The sequence below is a fragment of the Marmota monax genome, unplaced genomic scaffold, assembly GCF_021218885.2.
Source record: "Marmota monax isolate L192 unplaced genomic scaffold, Marmota_monax_Labrador192_F-V1.1 WCK01_AAM20220418_F8-fsc00078, whole genome shotgun sequence".
Taxonomy (NCBI): Eukaryota; Metazoa; Chordata; class Mammalia; order Rodentia; family Sciuridae; genus Marmota; species Marmota monax.
In genome coordinates, this window is record NW_026694865.1 from 8,308,730 (window position 1) to 8,332,177 (window position 23,448).

The 23,448-nt window shown below is 38.2% G+C and overlaps 1 protein-coding gene across 7 annotated transcripts in view; it reads right to left on the reverse strand.

Annotated features, from left to right (window-relative positions):
- The window catches only part of Tln2 (talin 2), a 400,739-nt gene that overhangs the window by 129,224 nt on the left and 248,067 nt on the right, over positions 1 to 23,448 (reverse strand). For all 7 annotated transcript variants that reach the window (XM_058573295.1, XM_058573296.1, XM_046426521.1 and 4 more), the window contains 6 exons: positions 20,777 to 20,840; positions 19,632 to 19,736; positions 7,540 to 7,695; positions 3,212 to 3,313; positions 2,491 to 2,567; positions 581 to 761 (listed from right to left, as the gene is read on the reverse strand). In XM_058573295.1, the coding sequence (XP_058429278.1) occupies positions 581 to 761; positions 2,491 to 2,567; positions 3,212 to 3,313; positions 7,540 to 7,695; positions 19,632 to 19,736; positions 20,777 to 20,840 (685 nt within the window). The remainder of the gene's footprint in view (positions 1 to 580; positions 762 to 2,490; positions 2,568 to 3,211; positions 3,314 to 7,539; positions 7,696 to 19,631; positions 19,737 to 20,776; positions 20,841 to 23,448) is intronic.

Here is a 23,448-nt window from a genome sequence, read left to right on the forward strand (position 1 = left end):
GAATTTAATTTTCAGTACTGAGGACAGAATATCTCATACATAGAAAACATGTGTTAAATGAGAATGTTTCTTGATCAGTACCTAAGAATTCCATCCAAAACTTACAGCCAATATGCTTTTTCAGAGTCAAATTATTTCTGAGCTTTAAGGCTCTTGAACTTTCAAACATTTTTGCCTAATAGCAAAGGATCCCCAAGGCAGGCCTGAGAGGCACTGAGTTAGACAGACCAGCCCAGTAGAAAGGAATTGACAACCCCAGGGATGGAACATCAAGATCACTAAAGGTCTGGTCTATTTCTCAGACTCTTGGAGGATATCTGAGATAATTGGTTTGATACTATTATAATGAAGGAGCAGTCACAAACCACAGTGAAAGGTTTCTGACTTCAGCAACAGAGGCAATCTCTAATCCTAGACAGGAGAGATCAGAGTCATCCAACTAAAAGAATGCACAATTTGATGAGCTGTGGTTCAGATGGGAGAGGGAGTCCCCGACACAACCCATTACTGTCATTGGTGCCTCCTCTGGACACAAAAGACAACATTCTACTGAGCAAGAGACAGGTACAAGAAATCTCACCAGTGGAGGCATGTGGCCTCGGTGCATCTGCCCAACCATGACTTGCTGCTGTGGTGAGGGCATACTGCCAATGTTGAAGGTCTCAGGCCCACTGGAGCCTGAGCGCATCACGGCTGGCAGTGCCACTGAGCCATGCTCTGCCTTGCCTGTCCTGTTGAACTGCTGCTGCAAGATGGTGGACCTGTAGAGAAAGGCAGCTGGTCACTGTGGGGTTGTCACCCATGTGAAGTACAGTGAGAAGACATCATAGGTGCTACAGGTGCCTGCTGCTTTCTGCTCTGGAGGACAATCCAAAGAGGCACACCCAGTTGGAGACTTAGGAATGAAGCAGAATTCATTGTCATTTATCTCATTGTCTCTGAGCCTTGAGATACTCTGGCACCTGTTCCAAAAGATTTTAGCTAGAGACTGGGAAGATGTTTTAAAGTGTCTGACAAAAAAATTATGAATTTTTTACTTCTTGATATTTTCTTAGAATAAGTGGTATACGCAAAGGACTTGGGTAATCTGAAGGTAAAAGGACTGAGGGTGGCATATCTTCTTCAGGAACCCAGTAGATAAACCCAAAGGGAGGATCTGGGGAGTCTGGATAGCAGAGGCCTTTGTCTTGACCCATCACAGATCATCCCAAACATCAATAGCCAAGCGAGGATCCCAAGAAACAGACATCTGTAAGAGAGACATCAATGTGGAGGGGTGACAATAGCGAGGGTAGTCTGGGGTTCCAGGAAGAAGTCCACTGCTTTCTGAGATCTCAGCAAAAGATCAATACAGAAAGAAGTGGAAGGTCTAGTGATTGTGTCCTGGACCATTCCTCCTCCTTGCCTAGATCAGATCCACAATGATGGGAGATTGTGGAGATTTCACTGGTACCAGGCAGGCAAGAGCCCCAGCTCAGATACTTACTGGGCTGTTCCTATGGAAAATATAAGAACAGCAGAGTCTTCTGAAATGATCAGCTCACCCTGTCAGGAAGTACTAGTTTAACAATTTCCATGTAATGGTCATTAATAATTCCAAGGAGTTAAGGTACTTTATCAGGGAGTAGCAAGTAATGAAATGCATTATATCCAGTTGGCGCCGTCTTGTGTACTCACAGAGGATAAATGGAAAAGTACCTTCAGGGTTATTAGAAAGCAATTTGTGAGAAAGTGGTGAAAAGACTGCAAATATTTGAGAAACAACTACCATGGATAAGTGAGTTGATTATAATGGAATGCAAGAATTTTCTGGGAGTATATTGTGGGGAACATTACAAGATCTGAATCTGAGTTCTGGGCTCTGTGTGCATCTCAACTAACTCCAAGATCTTTGGTTTTCTCATCCATGAATCTGAGATGACCACCACTGGCTTATTTCTTACATAGGACTACAAGGTGGTAATATTATTTCTATTTTGTAGATAGGTTTGTGCAGATAGAGAGTTCAGGGGCAGAGAATAAAAGACAACTGTCCCCATAGTCCATGTTATTAACTACTGACCTCTGCTACCTCACAGCAAGCAAGACAAGTATGGCATGTGGCAAGTGCTTCATAGACAACAATCTTTTCACTGGTCAGAACCCCAATTCCCTTCCCCAAAAGGACCAGAATCAAACAGAAGCCATGTTCCAGCCTCTGGGGGAAAAATAACACAATTCATGAGATTCCATCAAAAATGCAGAATGGAGCTCCTGAAGGCTCACTGCCTCTAAAGAAGGAGTGGAACACCACACCATGCTCAGTGTCTCCTCAACAAAAGATACCTAAACAGACATTGCTGGTCTGGGGACCACACTTGGAAAAGACTTGACTATACCATCCACTATCATCTCTTACAGGTGATGAACTTCATAGCTGAGCACAGAGCTGGTAGGGGGGAACCTGTCCACCTAAAGAGAAGGTAGTTCCCCAGCACTCCCGACACTCACTTTTTGGGGGAAACCGACTCTTCCAACATAGTTGACTCCTCATCGCCTTCTAGGCCAAATCGGTCTTTACTTTGTTTCTGGAGGTAAAGCAAGATGCAACAATGAAAATGAAGCTTTGCATTCATGTAAGAACCCTTGAAAAGAACTTTAGAAGGTACACAAATAAAAATGTTAAAGTTAACCCAAATTTTCCTGAATTAGAAAAGCTATGGGTTAACAAAACCATGATAACAATAAAAGAGAAATACATTATTTAATATAGATAAATAATGTCTTATTCTTGTAGATTTTGCATTGCAAAAAATCAAGGCTCATATACTAAAATTCTACCAAAACTTGGTTATTTCAGTGGTTGTTTAGCTGTATTATGAAGCCTTAAGAAATCTGTTTTTTTTTCTGTACACCACTATGACATTTAGTCCCATTACATTTATTAAGAATGAAACAAAAATGTCTCATGAAAACCCAGAATACTTTACCCCCTCAGTTTGGGTTTCTGTAAAGGCCGGTGACCAAAACCTGACCTTATATAAATGTTGCAGCAGTAAAACCATAGGATCTCAAGGTCAAAGATGTCTTATTAATGCAATTCTAATGTCAAATATTAAATTAATGAATCAAGTGTTTCAAACAAGTGATTTTTTCAAGCTAGCTACATCATCTAAACTGAGCCTTTTGATGAAGCAGCTTTGCTTTTCCAATCTGCATCAATACGAAATACCTTTTTGAGGATGATGTCAATGTATCCTGCAATCAGCTGAGATATTTGTTCTCCCTCCGTGGTTTGTACTGAATAGTAGCTTTCCTGATACTCCCCAAAGTCCTGGAAAAAACAGCAGTAGAAGAAACATGGCTACATCAGATCTATCAAGCACTTTAAAGCCTCAGAGGATCGAGTTCCAGAGCAGCATGACACAGATCGACTTTTCCCCATAACTCCCCTCTAAGTAAATCCCTAAAATTTAACAATGGTAAAAGGGTTCTGGAAACTGGAAAGGTAAAGTGGCTGGAGGCCTCAGGACTTGAGGAGTCCCAATGTGGCTGGTTCTCAGGTTTTGTTTTATGTCCCATGTACCCCCACAACTGGGAGCTAGAGAGGCTGGAAAATGAGAACCTCCAACAGTTAACTTCTGAAAACCATGTTCTCTTTGGTTGAGGGACCAGGAGAAGGGAAACCCAACAGACACTTATCCAGGAGCCACAGTGCCATGTAGAGGACCTGGGCTGGTGCTCACCAGCAACTGCAGAGCAGCAGTGAAAACCCAGACCATCCCTAGCTCTGTTCCGCAACCCAGGCAGGTGAGTAGTCTGATCCTCTTGCAGCAGTGAATGCAGTGAAGCCCTTCTCCCTGCTTTCCACCCAGGGCACAAAGAGACTTGGACCCATTGGCTTCTCTCTCCCCAGCATAGGTCACTGAACAAAGAACAAAGCCATCCAGGATGGTATGGCAAGGGCTCACTCAGGAGGAGGAAAATCGGCACTATGACAGAAGCCTACAGAAGAGGCCAGAGCAGCACACAGCAAACCTGACCAGGTGGCTGCCTATTCCAGCAAGATTGAAGTAACATCATAGACTCCTGACATACAAGTCAAGATGTCTAGGATGTAATAAAAACATCACTATTCATAATGAGGACTACGATGACCATGTGTGAATGAGAAGACACAACTAATGCCAATAACTGAAAGAACTCTGATATTAGAAGTATCTGATAAGAATTTTAAGATAGCCATGCTTTAATGCCCAAGTATACACTCTCTGGAAACAAGTGAAAAGAAACATGCATTCAATACACACACACACAAACAAAAACAGAGTCATAACAAAGAATTAAATGTGGAAATTATAGAACTTCCCAAATTAAAAAAAAACTCACAGGACAGAACACATAGTAGTATACAGATGACAGAGGACAGAATCAGTAAACTTGAAAATAGACCAATAGAATTTAGTTAATCTCAACAATAAAGAAAATGAACTAAAAAACTAACAGCTTCAGGATCCTAGGGGATGAACAACAAAGCATTTAACATTAATATCATCAGAGTAAAAGAACAAGATAATGTGGGACAAGAAATTTTAAAGAAATAATGGCTTCCCCAAATTAACCAAGTACATAAAACTGCAAATTCAAGAAGCACAGTGAACTCCACATTGAATAAACCCTGAGAGATCTGCACCAACAATTCTGAAAACTGGAAATAAAATTTAAAAAGTTTAAAAGCAGCTAGAGAAATATAACCTATTATCCATAAACAAACAGCAACTTCTACTTTTCATCTGGAAACAGAGGTGAGAAAAAAGTAGTGTTTTTTAAATTTTTATTTAATTTTATTTTTTTAAGTGCTGAAAGAACTGAAAATCCCAAATTCTGGATCTGGCAAACGAGAAGGAAATGAAAGCTTTTGCAGAGGGAAAAACCGAGTCTGCTGCCAGGACCTACCCTTAAGGAGGGGCTCACAGTGTACTCCAAATGCAGAGCACCTGACAATAGGAGGAGGCTGGGAACTCTGAAACAAGAATAGCAAGAGGAATAAAAATAGATGTAATAGACTATCCTTCCCTCAAGTGTTTCTTTGTTTGAAAGCTTAACTTATAACACCATCTGATCTGGTGTTTAATGTATATAGGTGAAATATGCAAATAATTTTATTCAAAAGGTGGGGAAGGTGAAGAGACCTACATTGAAACAAGGCTTCTACATTTCACTGGAACAGGTAAAACATCAGTACCAGCAGGCTGCAATTAATTTCATGTGCATATGTGGCAATATCTTGAAAACCTATGAAAAACACTATGTAAAGTGGTGTGCTAAAAACAATAATTCAAAACGGGAGTTTTAGAAGTGTTTCAATAACCCACCGGAAGACGAGAAAAAAGAAATAAAGGAGGCAGACAGAAAAAAATTATAAAATGATAGACTTAACTCCTAACATGTCAATAATTATCTTAAATGTAATTTAAAAGACAAGAGATTGACAGAATGGATTAAAAAGAAAAAACAACTCTACAAGCAACTTGGTTCAAATATAACAGTATATGAAAGGATAGAAATAGACAGATCATACAAACACTAAAAGAAGCATGACTGGCTCTATTAATATCAGATACAACAGACTTCAGCACGTAAAATTACTAGAACAAAAGGATATTACATAATGATAAAACAATCTCTCCATTAGAAGGACACAGGAATCTTAAATGAACAGTCATCATATATCAAAGCTTCAAAATACATGAGGCAAAAACTGCTGGAAGTGGAAAAGAAACAGAAAAACCCAAGACCTTCACTTTTAGAAAATGATTGAATTGCTAGACAGAAAATTAACAAAGATGTAGAAGATGGATGAGCCACTGTCAGCTCGTGGGGATCTGATTGACATTTACTTTACCAACAACAGCTGAGCATGCACTCCTTCCAGGCACTCATACCACATTTACCAAGCACAATCATACACTGGGATATAAAACAAATCTTAATGCTAAAAAAAATTAAAATCATACTGACTATGTTCTCTGACCATAATGGAATCAAACTAAAAATGAATAATAGAAAGACAACAGGGAAATCTCCAAACAATGGACCATAAAAGAACCAAACTGGAAATCTATAATAGAAAGAGACAACAGGAAAATCTCCAAACACTAGGAAATTAAATAAAAGCTAGAAGTAGGAATGAAAGAAATATATATTGCAAGCATTAACCCAACTTTATACTTTAATAAAAATATTGACATTCATTATCTCTTTTGTTTAAGGTAGTTACTATTATCATAGCTATTTCTCAGTTTTATTTATTTTTGCTTAGACCCAGTTTTTAAAAACCAATATTAAAAGTTATATAACAAAAGATAATTGTCCCCTGCTCCATCTCCACCTTTACTTTCTGCCGCACCCCCCACCCCAAAGGAAATCAAGTCTTTAGGCAGTTTCTTCTAGTATTTCTAAATCACATGCTCATATTGATTTTCTTAGCAATAATCCATGACTTCCCATCATGGAATATGAGGATGTGACTCTCTTCGTATGAATACCCAATTATAAAAATCACGCGGGCACAGCTGCTACTGACTAGAGAAAGAGGTGGAGTTTCTGAAGGTTCTTTTCAACTGGCATGATCATATCAATCAATCATCAATTTAAGTAACTACTCCTCCCAAACTCCTCCTTATACCTTTTAAAAAATGTCATATGAGATCTTGACTAGATGGCAAATTGATATTTCAAGTGCTCACCAAAGATGTCAGGGGGTCTGAAGAAATGACAAATTCCAGCACTTTTTGATAATCCTTATTGTTCGGTTGTCCTTACAAAACACCCGCCCTATCAAGTTTCGCATGAAAATTTGGCCCTAGAAGACTTCACATTATACTCCCCTCACAGCAAATACTAAAGTTGGGAGAAGGAATTTAGAGGCCAAAGGGCTGAAACAAACACCTTCTCCCCATTTCCCATGAATTTTATCATCATCTTCTTGTTTAATGCTAGAACTTTATGAAGTAGGTATTACTATTCCCATTTTATATTGGAAGAAATTAAGACTCAGAGAGATGTTGAACAGGGCCATAAAGCTAGGAGATGACAATTTGGAGCTTTAATATTACTCCAAATCTATGTTGTTTCCACTATGTACTCTGTACTGTTTCTAGGAAGGCTGGGAAAACTCACCTTAGCACTATATCACAGTTCTTAGGAATGTTTGATGTGTGGGCTTTAGAGGGTTAGAAGTTCCCTTTCAGGATGTGCAAGGGATCCATAGTACACAGTTAAGAATCCTCTTGGTGAGAGGCTCCTCTAGATATTGAACTAGGGGAGGCCTTAGGTAAGACACCAGAGAGGAAGCAGAAGCCAAAGAAACCCAGTCTTCGTCATACCTGTCTTACTTCTGCATCAGTCTCCTCCCTGCCCATGGACTGGCACCATCTTCCTCTCTCCATGCTGACTCTCTAAGGCCAGAGAAACCCACTGGGCTAGGATCTGGTCTCTCTCCTGTACCACAATATTGCCCAAGGCCACGTCAGCCCCCACGTTGCCTGCCAGTCCTACCAGTGTGAAGCTCTTGGGTGAGGCGGCCCAGCGCTTGACCGTGGTGAGAGGCCACTCCTGCAGCACCTCCTTGGTCTTCTCGTCTACGCGCATCACAGAGTCCTTGGTGATTCCCAGCAAGCGAGGCACCAGCTTGTTCTTGCCTTTCATCTTTTCCTGAAATGGGAGAGACCAAGCATCAGTGCTCTTTCTTTGAACGCATCAGATTTTATCTGTGGTCGCTCCACATATGTGGTGTTTGAAACAAGCAGGGCTGTTGGAAAAAAAGATTCTGAGGCCAGGTGAATAATCTACCAAATTGAAGGACAGAAGTGAAAACAGAGACACTAGAAGATTGGAGTGATCCTCAAAGGCATGTTTCCTGGGAAGAGATGCTTGTGCAGGTGGGTTACTCCCAAATAGACTATGTCAGAAAGAAAGGACAGAACTAAAAATGTTCTTAAAATTAAAGATGTTCTTAAATAATCTTTAATGATTAGTTTTAATAGTTTTTTGGATATAATAATGTCTATTGAAAGGATGGCTCCCTATTCATACTCAGGCCAAAACCAATTCAAAATGAATGAATAATTTAGGAAGAATATAAGGTGGGTATTTTTGTTATTTCTGGGTGAGAAATGGCTTTCTAGCAAAATTACCAAAATAAGAAGTGACTAAAGAAAAGATTAATAGTTTCAACTCAAAACATACAGACTTTGATACATCTTAAAGTCAGAGAGAGACAATTTGGGGAGACAGGGAGGGATGAAGGAAGAACAGAAAAAACAGAAGAAAAGGAAAGAAACCTCTCTATAAGAAAAGAGTAAAGAGCAAACTACTGGAGAATAAATATTTGCAACAAATATAATAGTAAAAGATAATATACTGACCAAAGTTCTTATGAATCAACAAAAATAACTATTGAAGAATATGAACAGAAAATGCATTTAAAATGACATAAGCAAATAAAATATTATTTATGTCAAGAAAAGTTTTTTCCCCCACTATCTCAAACCCTTTAATTCTCATTAAAATGGTAGTATCACAGGTCTCATTTTAAAGATAAGGAAAATGAGTCACAGATTAAATAATGTTCCCAAGGTCACACAAATAATAAGCAGCAGAGCTAAGCAAAGAATTCAGGCAATATAGCAATAGTGTTCTCCTTTTTACCATTACTTTATACCCTGTAAGAATAAAGATTGAAAGAAACAGAACAAATCACAGTGGTGTTTTATCATTCCCAAAATTACTTTGAACCAAGAGAAATATGAAATTCTTTTTAAAAAAAATTTAATTTGTTATATATGACAGAAGAATGCATTTCAATTCATGTACACATATAGAGCACAATTTTTCATATCTCTGGTTGTATACAAAGTAGAGTCACACCATTCGTGTCTTCAAACATGTACTTAGGGTAATGATGTCCATCTCATTCCACCATCTTTCCTACCCCCACGCACCCTGCCTTCCCCTTCCTCCCCTTTGCCATATCTAAAGTTCATCTAATCCTCCATGACCCCTAACCCCAACCACATTATGAATCAGCATCCTTAAATCAGAGAAAACATTCCCCATTTGTTTTTTTGGGATTGGTTAACTTCACTTAGCATTATATTCTCTAACTCCATCCATTTACCTGCAAATGCCATAATTTTATACTCTTCCAAAAGAGTTTTTAAAAGAATGAATTTTTGGAATTGAGGAAGATATGAAGGGCGACCATACTGACTGATAGCAAAGCCTTTGGAAGAAAATGTGTAAATATCTGTGCAAAACCTTAAAAATGTTCCTACTTCTCATATAGCTTGCCTTTAGGAGTTTCTTTCTTTTAAAAAATTTATAAATGTAACAATTATGCAACAAGAAACTCATGCAGAGTTTATTAAAGTGAAAAACTAGAGGGGAAAACCCCTAGTTTTCAATAATACAGGCTTTATGAATTATGTTCTATCCAGATAACATATTACTCCACTATTAAAAATTATTTTGTAGCAAAACAACCAACTTCATGGAAATAAATGATTCACAATACATAAATCAAAACAGTATACATGGCCCAATCCTGTGTGAAATAAAAATTTTAAAATAGGTTTATGTACAGTATATGAAAAAGCAAGGGCAACAATTATGTCATATGATTTGTATTTATTTTCTTATGCTTTTCCTTATTTTCAGACTTTGCTTAATATATGTATTTTTAGTAAAAACTTTTCAAGTAATAGTTGCTGAAACCTAGCAACGCCTAAACTGGTGTTCTCAGAGGAACATGTACATATTTGCATAAATGAAATATGTATATGTGGGTGTGTGTCCCCACTCCAGCACTGGGCACCGCACCTAAAACAGGGCTGGAGCTCACTAATAAATACTTATTAGCCACTACTTCAGAGCATCTCCAAGAGGTTGGTAGGTATAATCATCATTTTTCCTTTTGCAAATGAAAAGACAATATTAATTCCTCTAAGACTGACAATGCCAAGTGTTAAAGGCACAAACTGAACACAAATTTGAGTAGCTCAAAAACATCTCTCACTTCAAAAAGTAGACTTTCCACCACAGAATACTGTCTTCATGATGAAAGTAAAAAGAGAAAAGGCTGAAATCCACCCCCACCCCCTCAGTGGACATTGCATGAACCCTCACACAATGGCCACAGAACACCTCCAGCTTCCTCCTAGGAGGACCCGATGGCATCAGGAACCTGTGTGGTATCTGAGGAGGGGAATGCAGCACTGTATGAGCCTCAAGTCCTTAAAAAACACCAAGAAGAGTCATATTCTTTTAAAGAGGCCAGTTCCACAAGGGGTAAAATCAATGCAATGCAGATGGGGCCAGTTATTCAATGTGGCTTCAGGAGCTACACAGAGATTTAGGTTGTAAAGGTGCTAGGCAGCTAATTCACACAGGTTTGGCACAAGCCCAGCTGCTGGGACAAAGGAAGGGATCAAAGATGAACTATGGTCCAGAGTTGTTATCCTTTTCCATCTGCACCTCTGCCAAGTGAGGGAACAGGACTCCTGATGGATTGCCTTAATGCTTTTCAAGATCATTCTAGCCTTAGACAGGAAGCCACAGTGGACAAGCAATTTACAGTGGACATTGTGTCAACAGGTCACAACTGGGAAAGGGGATATAGAGAATTCAAAAAACATAGAAACTGGCAACAGAGACCACCACCAAGGGATACAATTATTTTAGTGTCTACCCACAAAACACAGAGCAGCTAGAGAAAGATAAAATAGAAAATATCTCAGAGTTGGGACAGCACTGTAAGGTCTTCCCCAGTGCAGAGACCTGCTTTAGATCCTCAGTGGCAGAGATGTCAGGAGAGGGCCACAAGGTAATTAGGCTCTGTCATCCTTCTTATGTCTCAGATGTCAGCACCCCCCCAGCCCCACCCCTTTCCAACCTTCATCTTGCACAGACAAGCATCCTTTATCTCCAAGAGATAAGAGCAAGCTAAGGCTGGCTCCAGGGAAGACTCATGTATCTCATATCCTGACACACATACACTCAGACTGCAGCTGTGATTTTTGCCAGCGATTTAGTTGTTTCTCTGTAGAGTGGATCCTGATTAGGTTGGTTTGGTTTTGAAAATGACTTTAACTTGCAAAACTCAGAGGCAAGAGAAAGTAGGCATTCTACCAAGGTGAGACAGCATCTGTTATTAAGCTCAGCCCTCTCTTCTTTCAGACATTTCTCAACCTCAATACTATAGGCTCAGTGCTGGGGGCCAACTGTGAAGCAGTTGGCCTGTCAGCTGGTTCCTGTCACAGGTACAGAGACAGACTGATTCTTGTGTCACTTGTGCCTCACATCTGAGATTCCAGATTGGGCGAAGGGATGCTGTTGGGCTAAGTCTGGCCTGCCTGGCCTCTCCCCACTCACTTCAACATAGCCTAAGCCCACAGGGTCCTCCCCACGATCCCACCAAGCTCACTGGAGTTCTGTGTTGGCTTAGCACCAACAGACTGGCTTGTGTATTTTGCTTTGTCATCAGTATGCTTTTCCCTTTAAGGGGCACGGAGAATGGACTAGCTGTCCTAAGCACAAAACTGTGTGTTAAAGTCTGTTTAATAGTCATTTCCCTTTCTAAAAATGACTGGCAATCCATTGTGAAATTCTGAGATTCTCTGAGAGCTGTGCTCTATGATACTTTCACAGTTCAGGACAGAATAGGGTTGGCTCCTCAGGAGTCTCACCTCAAGTAGGACTGCAGGGACATGTTAAAGGCAAATGAGGAAGTAAAAAGTATTACACAAGGGTTACCCTTTCTGGAATCAAACAGTCCTATGCAGATCATGGGAAATGCCTTACCTTGGCTTAAGGGGTTTCAGTTTAGCAGATCATGATGAAATCCATTAGTTGATGAAAGAGGAAGAATGTAGATGTGTACAGATTCCTCTTATTGACATCTTTAATGAGACAGTCCCCATTTCTATAGTATCTTATTAAACCTCATAAAAAGCCACAACTTCAAAGGTGTACAAATAGGCTTAGAGATGGAAGGAAAGGCCATTTATCTAAGCTCAAACTATTAAGTGGAAAAGCCAGGATCCAAAACCAGGACTGTTTTTGAAGCACATTATTTTAGACACTGAGACACTGAGAATACTGTTGCCTAATGCTGTTCTTTGTGGACTCATAATATAGTCTATAGATAATCTCTAAACCAAAGTGGGAAAACTACTGCTAATGCTAAATGCAGCTTATTGCCTTTTCTTTTCTTTTTTTTCCCCCAAAAGACTTGATAGTTTAGAATGAATTTTCCATGTTAAAATTTTAAAAAATCAAGAGGAATATTTTCAGATACATGAAAATTACATGAAATTCAAATTGCAGAGTCCACACATAAAGCTTTATCCTAATATAACCAGGCCCAATCATTACCATATTGCCTACAGCTGCTTCCAAACTGCTTTCCTCAGGGTGAGTAGTATGGGTGACAAAGCCCAAGATGTTTATTATTTGGCCATAACAGAAAAAGTTTGCCATCCACTGATCTACATTCATGGATATTAAAAATCAATTAGGAAGTCAAGAGACTTTGGGGCAGGGATTTGGAAGATGGAGGGAGGGTGAAGTTTATCAAGTATCATCATGTTCCAGGTACCACATCTGTTCACACACATTAGCTCAGTCTTCACAAGAACCCCACAAGGAACCAACATTCCCATCTTTGGATGAAGAGATGAGATTTAGAGAGGGCAGGTAGATCCCTGAAGATCACTAAGATTCTGCAATTTCTCACAAGGGTGGATATTGCCTTCCTGGATTCTGGGCTGGTCTTCCCCACTCCCACGGGATATGAATACTCCTATTATAACAACAAAGTTCAACACTGAACTCAAGACAAAGTGTTCATGGACATAGAAAAAACAGGATGCAAGCAGCCAGAAACATATTAAGTAGTCATCTCAGAATATCTACCACTATTCTCAGGGCCATGGTATAGTTAAGTACATTCGATATCAGTATTTAATGGTTTAGCAAATTGTAATTCCATGGACTTAGAGTTTCTAACAGAAGCCTATAAAAGTCATGCATGAGAAGCTAGAACACTCACTTCTAATTTATTTCCAAATATGTCAATGAAGCTCCTTCACAATATTCTGTTATGCTATGTTCAAACTGCTATGTTTAATCTGAGGTCAGAGAGATCTGTTATTTAAGCTTTAAAAAATCATTATTCCTAGGCAGACAATGTTGGGGGAGTGCTATTCTGCATATGATCTTTTTATCATACACTCTAAATGGTTGTGCTCATTTTTAGAAACATACACTAAGGGTTTAATTCATGTGGTTGACATGTCTTATCTATTTAGTTGACTAATTTACTGAAGTTAGCAATACCTCTAATAATTCAGTGATTTTTTTTGTATAATGTAACACATACAGGATATGTATGCTGAAAATTTCAAAACATTTTTTGAAAAAAATCAAAGGAGGACCTAATATCATGCTCACAGATTGAAAGAGTCATCAAAAAATTACAGTTCTCTTCAAGTTTATCTATAAATTTAATGCAATTTCTATCAAAATTCCAGCAAGAGTTTTTGTAGCTATGAACACTTATTCCAGAATATATATGGAAAGGAGTGCTAAACCAATTTGAAAAAGAAAAGTAAAGGGAATCACTCTACCTATGTCAAGGCCAACTACACAGCTATAGGGATCAACACAGTGTGGTAGTTGCCAAGGGATAGAGAGAGAGATCAATAGAGCAGAACAGAGAACCAAGAACCTGACCCACACGAATGTGTTCAAGCGAGTTTTGAAGTGATGCAAGAGCATTTCAATGGAGAAAGGAAAGCTCTTTCAACAAATGGTGCTAGACCAATAGGACATCCACAGGCCAAAAGATGCACCCTGACCTAAACCCCACACCTTGTATAGAACTAACTCAAAATGAATCAAGGACTTACATGCAAAATGTAAAACAACAACAACAAAAATTTTCAGAGGAAACAGGAGAAAAAATTTTAGAACTTAGGGCTACACAATGAGTTCTTAGTCATAAAACTGAAAGAAAATAAAAATTGATAAAATATACCTCATCAAAACTACGAACTTTTGCTCTGCAAAAGACCTTGTTAAGAGGATGAAAAGACTACATGTAGACTGGGAGAAAAAATTTGCAAGTAACACATGTAACAAGAATTTGGACGCAGAACAAATAAAGAACTCCTAAAACCTAACAGTAAAAGAACTTCAAGCAATCTAATTAGAAACAGGCAAAAAACATGAACTAGCATTTTACTGAAGAGGATATAAAAGAGACAGTGAACAAGCATATGAATAGATAGTCAAAAGTCATTAGCCATAAGAGAAACACAAATTAAAGTCACAATGATATAGCATTCAACACTGTCAGAGTGGCTGAAACAAAAAAAAATATATGATATCCAATGATGGAAAAGATGCAAAGAAACTGGACGATTCATGTACTGCTGGTAAAAAGGTAAAACAGGCCAGGTATGGTAGCACAGGCCTGTAATCCCAGTGACTTTGGAAGCTGAGGCAGGAGGACCCCGAGTACAAAGCCAGCTGTGCAACTTAGAAATATACTGTTTCAAAATAAAACATAAAAAGGACTGGAGATGTAACTCAGTGGTAGAGTAGTACTCCAGGGTTTAATCCCAAGTAGCTAAAAAACAAACAAACAACAAAAACAACAACAACAACAAAAAAAAACAGTAAAAGGAAAAGAATGTAAAATAGTATAGTCATGTTGGAAAACAGTTTGGTAGTTTCTTACAAAGCTAAACATGTATCTACCATATGGTCCAGAAATTGGACTCTCAAGCATTATCCCAGAAAAATGAACGCTTACATATACACAAACACCTAGACATAAACATTCATATCAACTTGAGTCATAATAACCCCAAATTGAAATAACCTAGATGTCCTTTGATGAATGGTTAAATAAATTCTGGTATGCCCATACCACAGTAACAATTCAGTAACAAAAGATGGACTAGAGACAAACATTACAACTTGGATTATAATTTCAAAAGATCACATACTATATTACTTCATTTATATAACATTCTTGAAATAGCACAGTTACAGAGACAGAGACAGAAGTGTGGTTCCCAGGGATGAGGGGAGGCACAGTGTCAAGGATGGAGAGGTAAGAGAAGTGTGCACAGCCCTGAAAGGTATCAGAAGGATTCTTGTGGTGATGAGGTCTGTGTCTTGATTGTGGCAATAGTTACACAAATCCACATACATAACACTGTAGAGAACAAGGCACACATGCAAATAAGTGAATTCTGAGCTCACTGATAATCTCTGTATATAAGTTCTGTATATTGTACCAATTTCCTGGTGTGGTGTGTACTATACTTACCATTGAAGGAAACTTGAAGCCTACATAAGATTGTTCTGTATTTCTTAAAATACTTTATTCTGATATAAGGAGCGTGGTTATGACAGCCTTAACCCAATCAGCGAATTAATCCCCTCATGGGGATTAACTGAGTGGTAACTGAATGCAGGTAGGGTAGGACTGGAGAAGGTGGGCTTTGGGTGTATACCTTTGTGGTATATATTTTGAATCTGGTGAGTAGAGTCTCTCTCTTTGCTTACTGATCATCATGTGAGCTGCTTCCCTCTGCCACACTCTTCTACCGTGATGTTCTGCCTTACCTCTGGACCCAAGGAATAGAGCCATCTGTCTATAGACTGAAAACTTGGAAGCCATGAGCCCCCAAATAAACTCTTCCTTCTCTAAAATTGTTCTTGTCAGATCTTTAGTCACAGCAATGAAAAAGCTAACTAAAGCTGGGTGTATCTCTGTAATCCCAGCAGCTAGGGAGGCTGAGATGGGAGGATCAAGAGTTCAAAGCCAGCCTCAGAAACAGCAAGGTGCTAAGCAATGCAGTGAGACCCTATCTCTAAATAAAATACAAAACAGGGCTGGGGATGTAGCTCAGTGATTGAGTGCCTCTGAGTTTAATCCTAGTACCACCTCCACACAAAAAAAAAGATGACTAAAACTGTCACATACCATACAATTCACCCATTTAAAGTATATGATTCAATGTATTTTATTCATGAAGTTGTACTGCTATAACCAGTCAATTTTAGAACATTCTCGTCATATCAAAATAAACCATGTATGTGTCAAGGATTTGGGCCTAGAACAAATCAAGAACTCTCAAAAACTCGGTGTCACTCAACTACTGAGCCACATCCTCAGCCCTATTTTTTGTATTTTATTTAGAGACAGGGTCTCACTGAGTTGCTTAGCACCTTGTCTACTAACAGTAGACAAGTTAGGGCCCTGTAGTTATCAGTGCTACCCTGTACTACCCTATAGGTATCAATCTCCGATTCTTTGCACCCTGCCACACCACACCCCTAAGCAAACATTAACTAACCTAGCTCTATATAGATTTGCCTATTATGAACATTTCACATAAATGGAATAATATAGTGGGGGGTCTTTTGTGACTAGTGTCTTCCACTTAGCATAACATTTACAAAATTTATCCATGTTGCAGCATGTATCAGTACTTCATCCTTTTTTATGGCTCCAAATAGTGCATTGTATGGTTATACCATAAATCGCTTATCCACTCATCAGCAATGGGCATTGGGTTTCTGTAGTTTAGCTAAAGACTGCTGTAAATATACATGTACATGATTTTGTGTGCACATGTGCTTTTAGTTCTCTTTGGGTGTATCTGCCTAAAAGTAGAATTGCTGGGTCATACGGCATTTCTATGTTTAATCAATCATCACCCTTTTCACAGTGGCTGCTCCATCCTGCTTTCCTACCAGCATCATATGTGGGTTCCAATTTCTTCATATTCTCACCAATGCTCATCATTACCTGACATTTTGATTCTGTACCATTAACTTCCTATGTATTTATACTTATTTCAAAATAAAAAGTTTAAAAAAGATTCTCCTTATCTTGTTTAACCATAGCAACTAGCTATAATTCACTTTCCAAGGTTATTATTTTGCTCTTTCATTTTTATATCTTTCTGCATTTCTCAGGTCTTCCAGAACAATGTTAACGGGGGATGAGACGACAAGGCAAATCTGTGTGACCCTAATTGTTAGATTTCCCTCTAGCCTTTCTCTGTTAAGCATGATACTGATGATAGCTTTGAAACTGATACTCTATTATGTTAAACAGACATACTTACATTCCAGAAATTTAAAGAAATCTTTCTAAGGAGATGTTGAATTTCATCAAAAACCTTAGTATCTTTACATAAAAATCATATGATATCATTTGCTGATTTGATTTTCAAGATTCATTCATTCATGATATTGAATCATTCCTGCAAATTATGGTCAAGTAAATTGGATTTATTAGAAACAATTATGAAATAAAGTGACATCCTAAATGGGATCATCAAGCAAACAATTAAAGTAAGCAATGTGCTTTTGACATTGTACCAAATGACAAAAATAAAATTAATGAAAATATACCTGTTAATTTTAATATGTATATAAAGGTTGTAAGTGCTACCAACTTCATTCTCTCTCTTCAAAGAGATGTAATTTAAAGAAAAAGAGGAGAAAAAGGAAGAAAGGAAGGGAAGGAAGGAATTTATGTTTTCTTCAATTTGCTGTTCAATGCTCTTCTATTCACAATGGTTTTCTGTGATTTATTATCCTACATTTATTGACCTATATGAAGAGGCATAATCTTTTACACATCACAGACACTGACTCTGTATAAACTCTTTTGTTATTTATTTTTATTTGTTTGGTACTTGGAATTGAACTCCATGTCACTCAACCACTGAGCCACATCCTCAGCCCAATTTTTGGTATTTTATTTAGAGACAGGGTCTTGCTGAGTTGCTTAGCACCTTGCTTTTGCTGAGGCTGGTTTTGAACTCATGATCCTCCAGCCTCAGCCTCCTGAGCCACTGGGAAAAACTGATGTTATTTAAGAAGATGTGAATACCAAATATGAATTTCATACTTGAAGAACCACAGAAAAACTTAAGAAGATAGGTGAAAATCAGTGCCATTATCAATAGTGGATTGCTGAAAACCATTTAAACCCTGGGAGGTGCTGGAACTCATTGTTCACTGGCTCCTTTCACAACACTGAATGGACAGCCCAGCTCCTAAAATGAGCAGATCTTCTCTCCTAGAGTCATGTACAATTGGTTGCTGGGATGGAGGAGGCAAGTGACTCTCTCTTGGGCAGGATCATCCCAGCTAAAGCAGCATAGCTAGGGGTCACAATGGTCCGTGAATCAGAGACTACAGTTCAAGACCTGGCTCCTTTGGTTACTTGTCTTATGGCCCTGGGAAGTAACTGCATCCCTCTGAGTCTTTATTTTCTTGCTTATAAACAGAAGGTAATAGTAGTCATTCTTCCTAACAGATTTGAATGAGATATGTCTGGCATATAACCGTTTTTCTAAACATTATTATTAGCATTGGTAAATGGAATTGTTGTTACCTAGATGGCACCAGTACCATTCAAAAATTTATTCATATTTTAAAACTCCTATTAAATATCAAAGTTTCCATCTCTAAATTATTTTTCTTAGCAATAGTAAAGGTGGTTGACACAGGCTTCTTCATTGGCAAGAGCCCCAAGTGTTTTCTGGTGTATAATGGAGCAGGTTTGGTTGGTGTAACTACCTGGCATGAAACATACACCTCTCCAAAGTAAAATATCTTGATTCTTCCTTGCCCTGGGGGAACAGCTTACCCCACAGTAAGGGGTGAAGTCAAGAAAAGCTCCTAGAGAATATCAGAATATCCTTCCTTTGCAGTTCTCCTTAGCTATGGGGAAGGAACCTTCTTCCTTCACCCATCCTGTCTCTAGCCTCCCCACTTCAGTTCCTGAAAGCAGCTACAACACACTCAATTCCATCCTTATTTGCCTTAAGCAACAAAAGAAGCCTCGCAGCAAGCAGAGCTTCCTCCAGGGCCAAGGGCAAGGGGCAGAAAGACCTAGAGTCACCGTAAAACAAGAGAACAGTAAAACCTACTAGTCGGGATGCAGACATTGAGTAGCTGAGGTCAGGAAGAGCAAAAGAGGAAGGATGATAGTGGGGGATTTGTCAATCAATCTAAGGAGACATCTATTGAGGGACTTCCCAGCACGTACATGGGTTGCATTTCAAAGAAATGTGCTTTGTTGTAACAAAAAGACAAATGATTTCCATAAAAACAGATTTGAAGGCTACCAAAATTCCACGACCTGTCTTAGATGTACAAATTAAGTACTATATATGACATGAATTCAGTTTTGTCTGCAGTGGTCAACAATTTTCACTCAGTCCAGAGGACTTCGGATGGTTATGAGTAAGATGTTCTCAGGGGGAAAGAACAATCGATAGTGAGCTCACTCCTTCTTGATTTTCCAGTAGCCATAGTGATCCCATTCAAGGCACAGCTGTCCAGAGGCCATGCAGGCAGCCAGGCTCGCTCACCAGCCTGGCCATTCACACCCTTCACAATTGTGCTTCAGTTAAACTCAGACCACACTGGCCAAAGGTTGCATCCCCAAATGCCAGGGATCTAGGTGTGACAAACCACACTTAGCAGCAAACACTTTAATGAAAGAAAACCAAAGGCATGGGTAAACACCCTCCCAACTCTGCCCAACTCACCTTCACTAGGAAGAAAGATACACCGTATGTCCGGAGGGACCGGGCTAGCTTTACATACTTGACCTTGGCTTCTATTTCACTCATCTCTCCACAGTTCTTATGCTCCTGCAAAAGGGACAGTATAAAGAAACCCATTACTATAGCTCTGGTAGCAGGTGGACTAGTGAGAGGTGATTACTACAGGTGGGGTACACAGGGATTCTGAATGGTAAGTGATGCTTGTATCCGAATCCCTCCATAACATAGCTATCTGATGAACAAGGAGAAGAGCACAGAGAGTTCAATTTGGGGCTTTTAAACTAGAGCTTGAACCAAATAGCCTACATGTTTCGCACTGAATCCAATAATTTGTACCTGTGTACAGCATGGCAGGAACAGATCCATAATTATAATCAAATTCTCAAAGGACTCCATGTCTTAAGTGTTCAGGTCCCACACTTTAAATGATAGCTAGAAAGATGTTCTTCTAAGGACAATGTCAATTTAAATCTACATCTTTCCAGAGAGGAATATGTATGTATATATATATATATATATATATATATATATATATATATATATATATATATATATATATATATATATATCTGTCTGTCTATACATGATAGTGCTTGGAAACAATACCAGGTGAAATAATGTTTTATACACATGAGATTTATATTTTAACTTTTATTTCTTTTTCCAGATCAAAGAAGACTTTGAAATCTTAGATTCAAAAAGGTGTTCCAAGATCAAGTTGGTGACAAGACTTTTTTTAGTGTTGCCTGGAATGGATTTTAAAAGGCATTAGTTCTCAAATTCTAGCTTCAAGAAAACAAATCTTAGGACAAAAGAGCTATTGGTAGCTTCTCCCTCAGTGCAGTTTAATAGCCTATCACCTTGTTTTAATGCCACCAGTGTAAAGACTTTCAAAATAAACGTATGCACATTATTCTCAGAAGGCTAAGTAACCTTTACCAAGAAACTATGGATTAAGACAATAAATCTGTCCAAAGTAGAACTGTCGACTTCTTTACTCGAGTTACCAATCACTTATATAAGAACACATGCAAAGCATACAAAACTATCATGTGCAGAGGCCCCTTATGCTAATGAATGAGGTTGGAGATTGAGGAGAATAATAAATTGCTGTACATTTCCAATACCTGAAATATTCTCTTTTCAGCTCCTCTCTGCTTGATGTACTCTTTGGGCAGGAATTCTTTTAAACTGAAAGAAATTTGAAAAGGTAAAACATTTATCATGTTCTGTGATAAGTAGCAAAGAAAATAGACTGATAATAAAATGCACAGTTAAGTCACTAAATCTCCCAATACTTCATGGTACAATTGATAACAGGCTGCAATACCCTACAACACACTTAAATAAGGACATGGTAAAACCAGACTGATAATAGAGGGTCAAACTAACATATTAAAGGAAAAATTTCTAGGATATACTGTAAAGTCAAAGATAAAGGATAAGAATATACAGTATGCTACCCTTTCTAAGAAGAAAAAAATATTTCTTATTTAAAAATACTTTTTATATTGTCTATTTATTTTAAAATGTAATAGAAGAATAAACCTAGCACTAATGAAAGTGGTTCTGATAAGAAGGGGAACACAAGGAGAAAGGGCAAAGATTAGAGTAGGTTCCTCTGAATATTCCTTGTATATTAAAGTTTTTTACTTTGAAATCACATACAGTTGCACAAAAGCAACATCAAAAAATCTAAGGCAAACAGAAATGTACTTAACAGTGTACCATATTGACACTGTTTCTACAAAGAAAAATATTTCAAGTAACTTTAAAGAATAGTCTTTTGACTATATATCCCTAGAGGAATATATCTTAAAAGTGAAATGAACCATAGAAGACATGTAAGTAAAAATATTGATATTTTAAAATCAACACCTTTCTCTCCCCTCCTCTCTGCACACATTATATGAAATCAATGTAGTAGATTATATATAAGCAAGATGATTCATATAATTAGGATAAAGTAAATGAGTAATTATGTTTATTGTTAGAAGTCAAGATTTTCAGCATAAAATAGATAAAAACACTTCACTAAAAACTTTGCAATCTTTTCTCGGAGTTAAAAATACTGGCCTGAGGAACCAGTTCATTTTTCTTTTTATGAGAAACATATTTTCTAGCTGTGATGTGGAAAGGGCCAGAAGCAAGCACAACTTGATAAGCCCCCCAGTGCCTTGAGTAGGTGGTCTTTAAACACTATTTCCACTAAAAGGAACCAGTGAGTCCTGGAGAAATGATTCAGTCTAGGCCTGGGGTAGACAACGTACTCAATGCTCCCAAGACTTCTTAGGTCTTAGATCAAGAAAGCTGTCAAGATGACACCAGAGTCAGTTCAAGGAACACCCATTGTCCAAAAGGAGATGATTTTTAAGATTTTATACAAAAAAAGACAGGCTAACAAAATGAACCCATCATAATCAACTTATGGCCAATCATGACTCTTCTATGTCCCCCTTCCACAGCCCTGCCATGGATTATTCTAAAGCAAATCCCAGACATCGTATAATTAATTTCAGATGAAGGGACAATTTTAGCATCAAAAAAATTTAATTACTATAATAATTAAAGCATAGATATATAAAATCCATAATTGTAAAAAAAATCATTTTTCACTTTAGGGGGTTGTTGGGGTATCAATTTATACTGAAAACTGATAAAGGGAAAGAAACAAACATTATGTTAACATTTTTATCTGTGGATGATGGAAAGATTCAATAAATATAGAAGGAATGATAGAAGTCCCAAATCAGCAATTTAAAACTCTTAGGAATATAATCTATAGATCAAATCAAACATCAAGGGCTCCTAAAATGAATCAATGACAAACTGATAGGGAATTTTGTAGTAGATGGATTAGTCTGATAACATCTAAACCCAATGGCTAATTTTAATATTACTAAAAGTAGGATAACCAGACAACAGATGCCTCCGAACTGATGCAGCAGGAAACATACAGCACTACCAAGAATTATTCCTGACAATGAGGAATAAGTGCACACACAACAACCAGAATTTAGGTGAGTTCCTGGATCTGAATATGAGTTTATAGAAAGGGGAACAGAGGAATATGTAGTGACACCATCAGGATACAATCAACCACAGCGAAGCATGAGGAATTCTATAAAAATACCCAGGCTCCTCCTAAATGGTTTGGTGGTGGTGGTAAAAGAGAGGACACAGAAACATATTAAAAGGGATTTAACTAATGTGTTTCCTACAAAGCTACAGTAACAGGGACTGTGCAGTACTGATGTAATAGACACACAGTCCAGTGAGACAGAATTGAAAGAGATTAACACACAACTTTTATGGTCAATTGATTTTCAACGAGGATTACAAGACAATTTAGTAAGTAAAGTTTTTTGTTCATTTCAAACAAATGGTGCTAAGACAACAAGACTTCTACACACACAAGAAAGAATTTGGACACCCATCTCACATCATGCACTAAAACCAACTAAATGCCATCCATTTCCCAGCAAATGCCAAAAAACAAATGCCAAATGTCTTCTCTTATATAAGGAGGGTGACTCAAAATGGGGTAGGGAGGAACAGCATGGGAAGAAGATTATCTCTAGATAGGGAAGAGAGGTGGGAGGGAAAGGGAGAGAGAAGGGGAATTGCATGGAAAGTGGAAGGAGACCATCATCGTTACACAAAATACATGTATGAAGATGTGAGGGAAAAAAAAAAGAATAGTGTCACCTTAGATTGGGTAGAGAGAAGTGATGGGAGGGGAGGGGAGGGGATGGAGGGAAAGGAAGGATAGAAGAATGAAATAGACATTCCTGTGTGT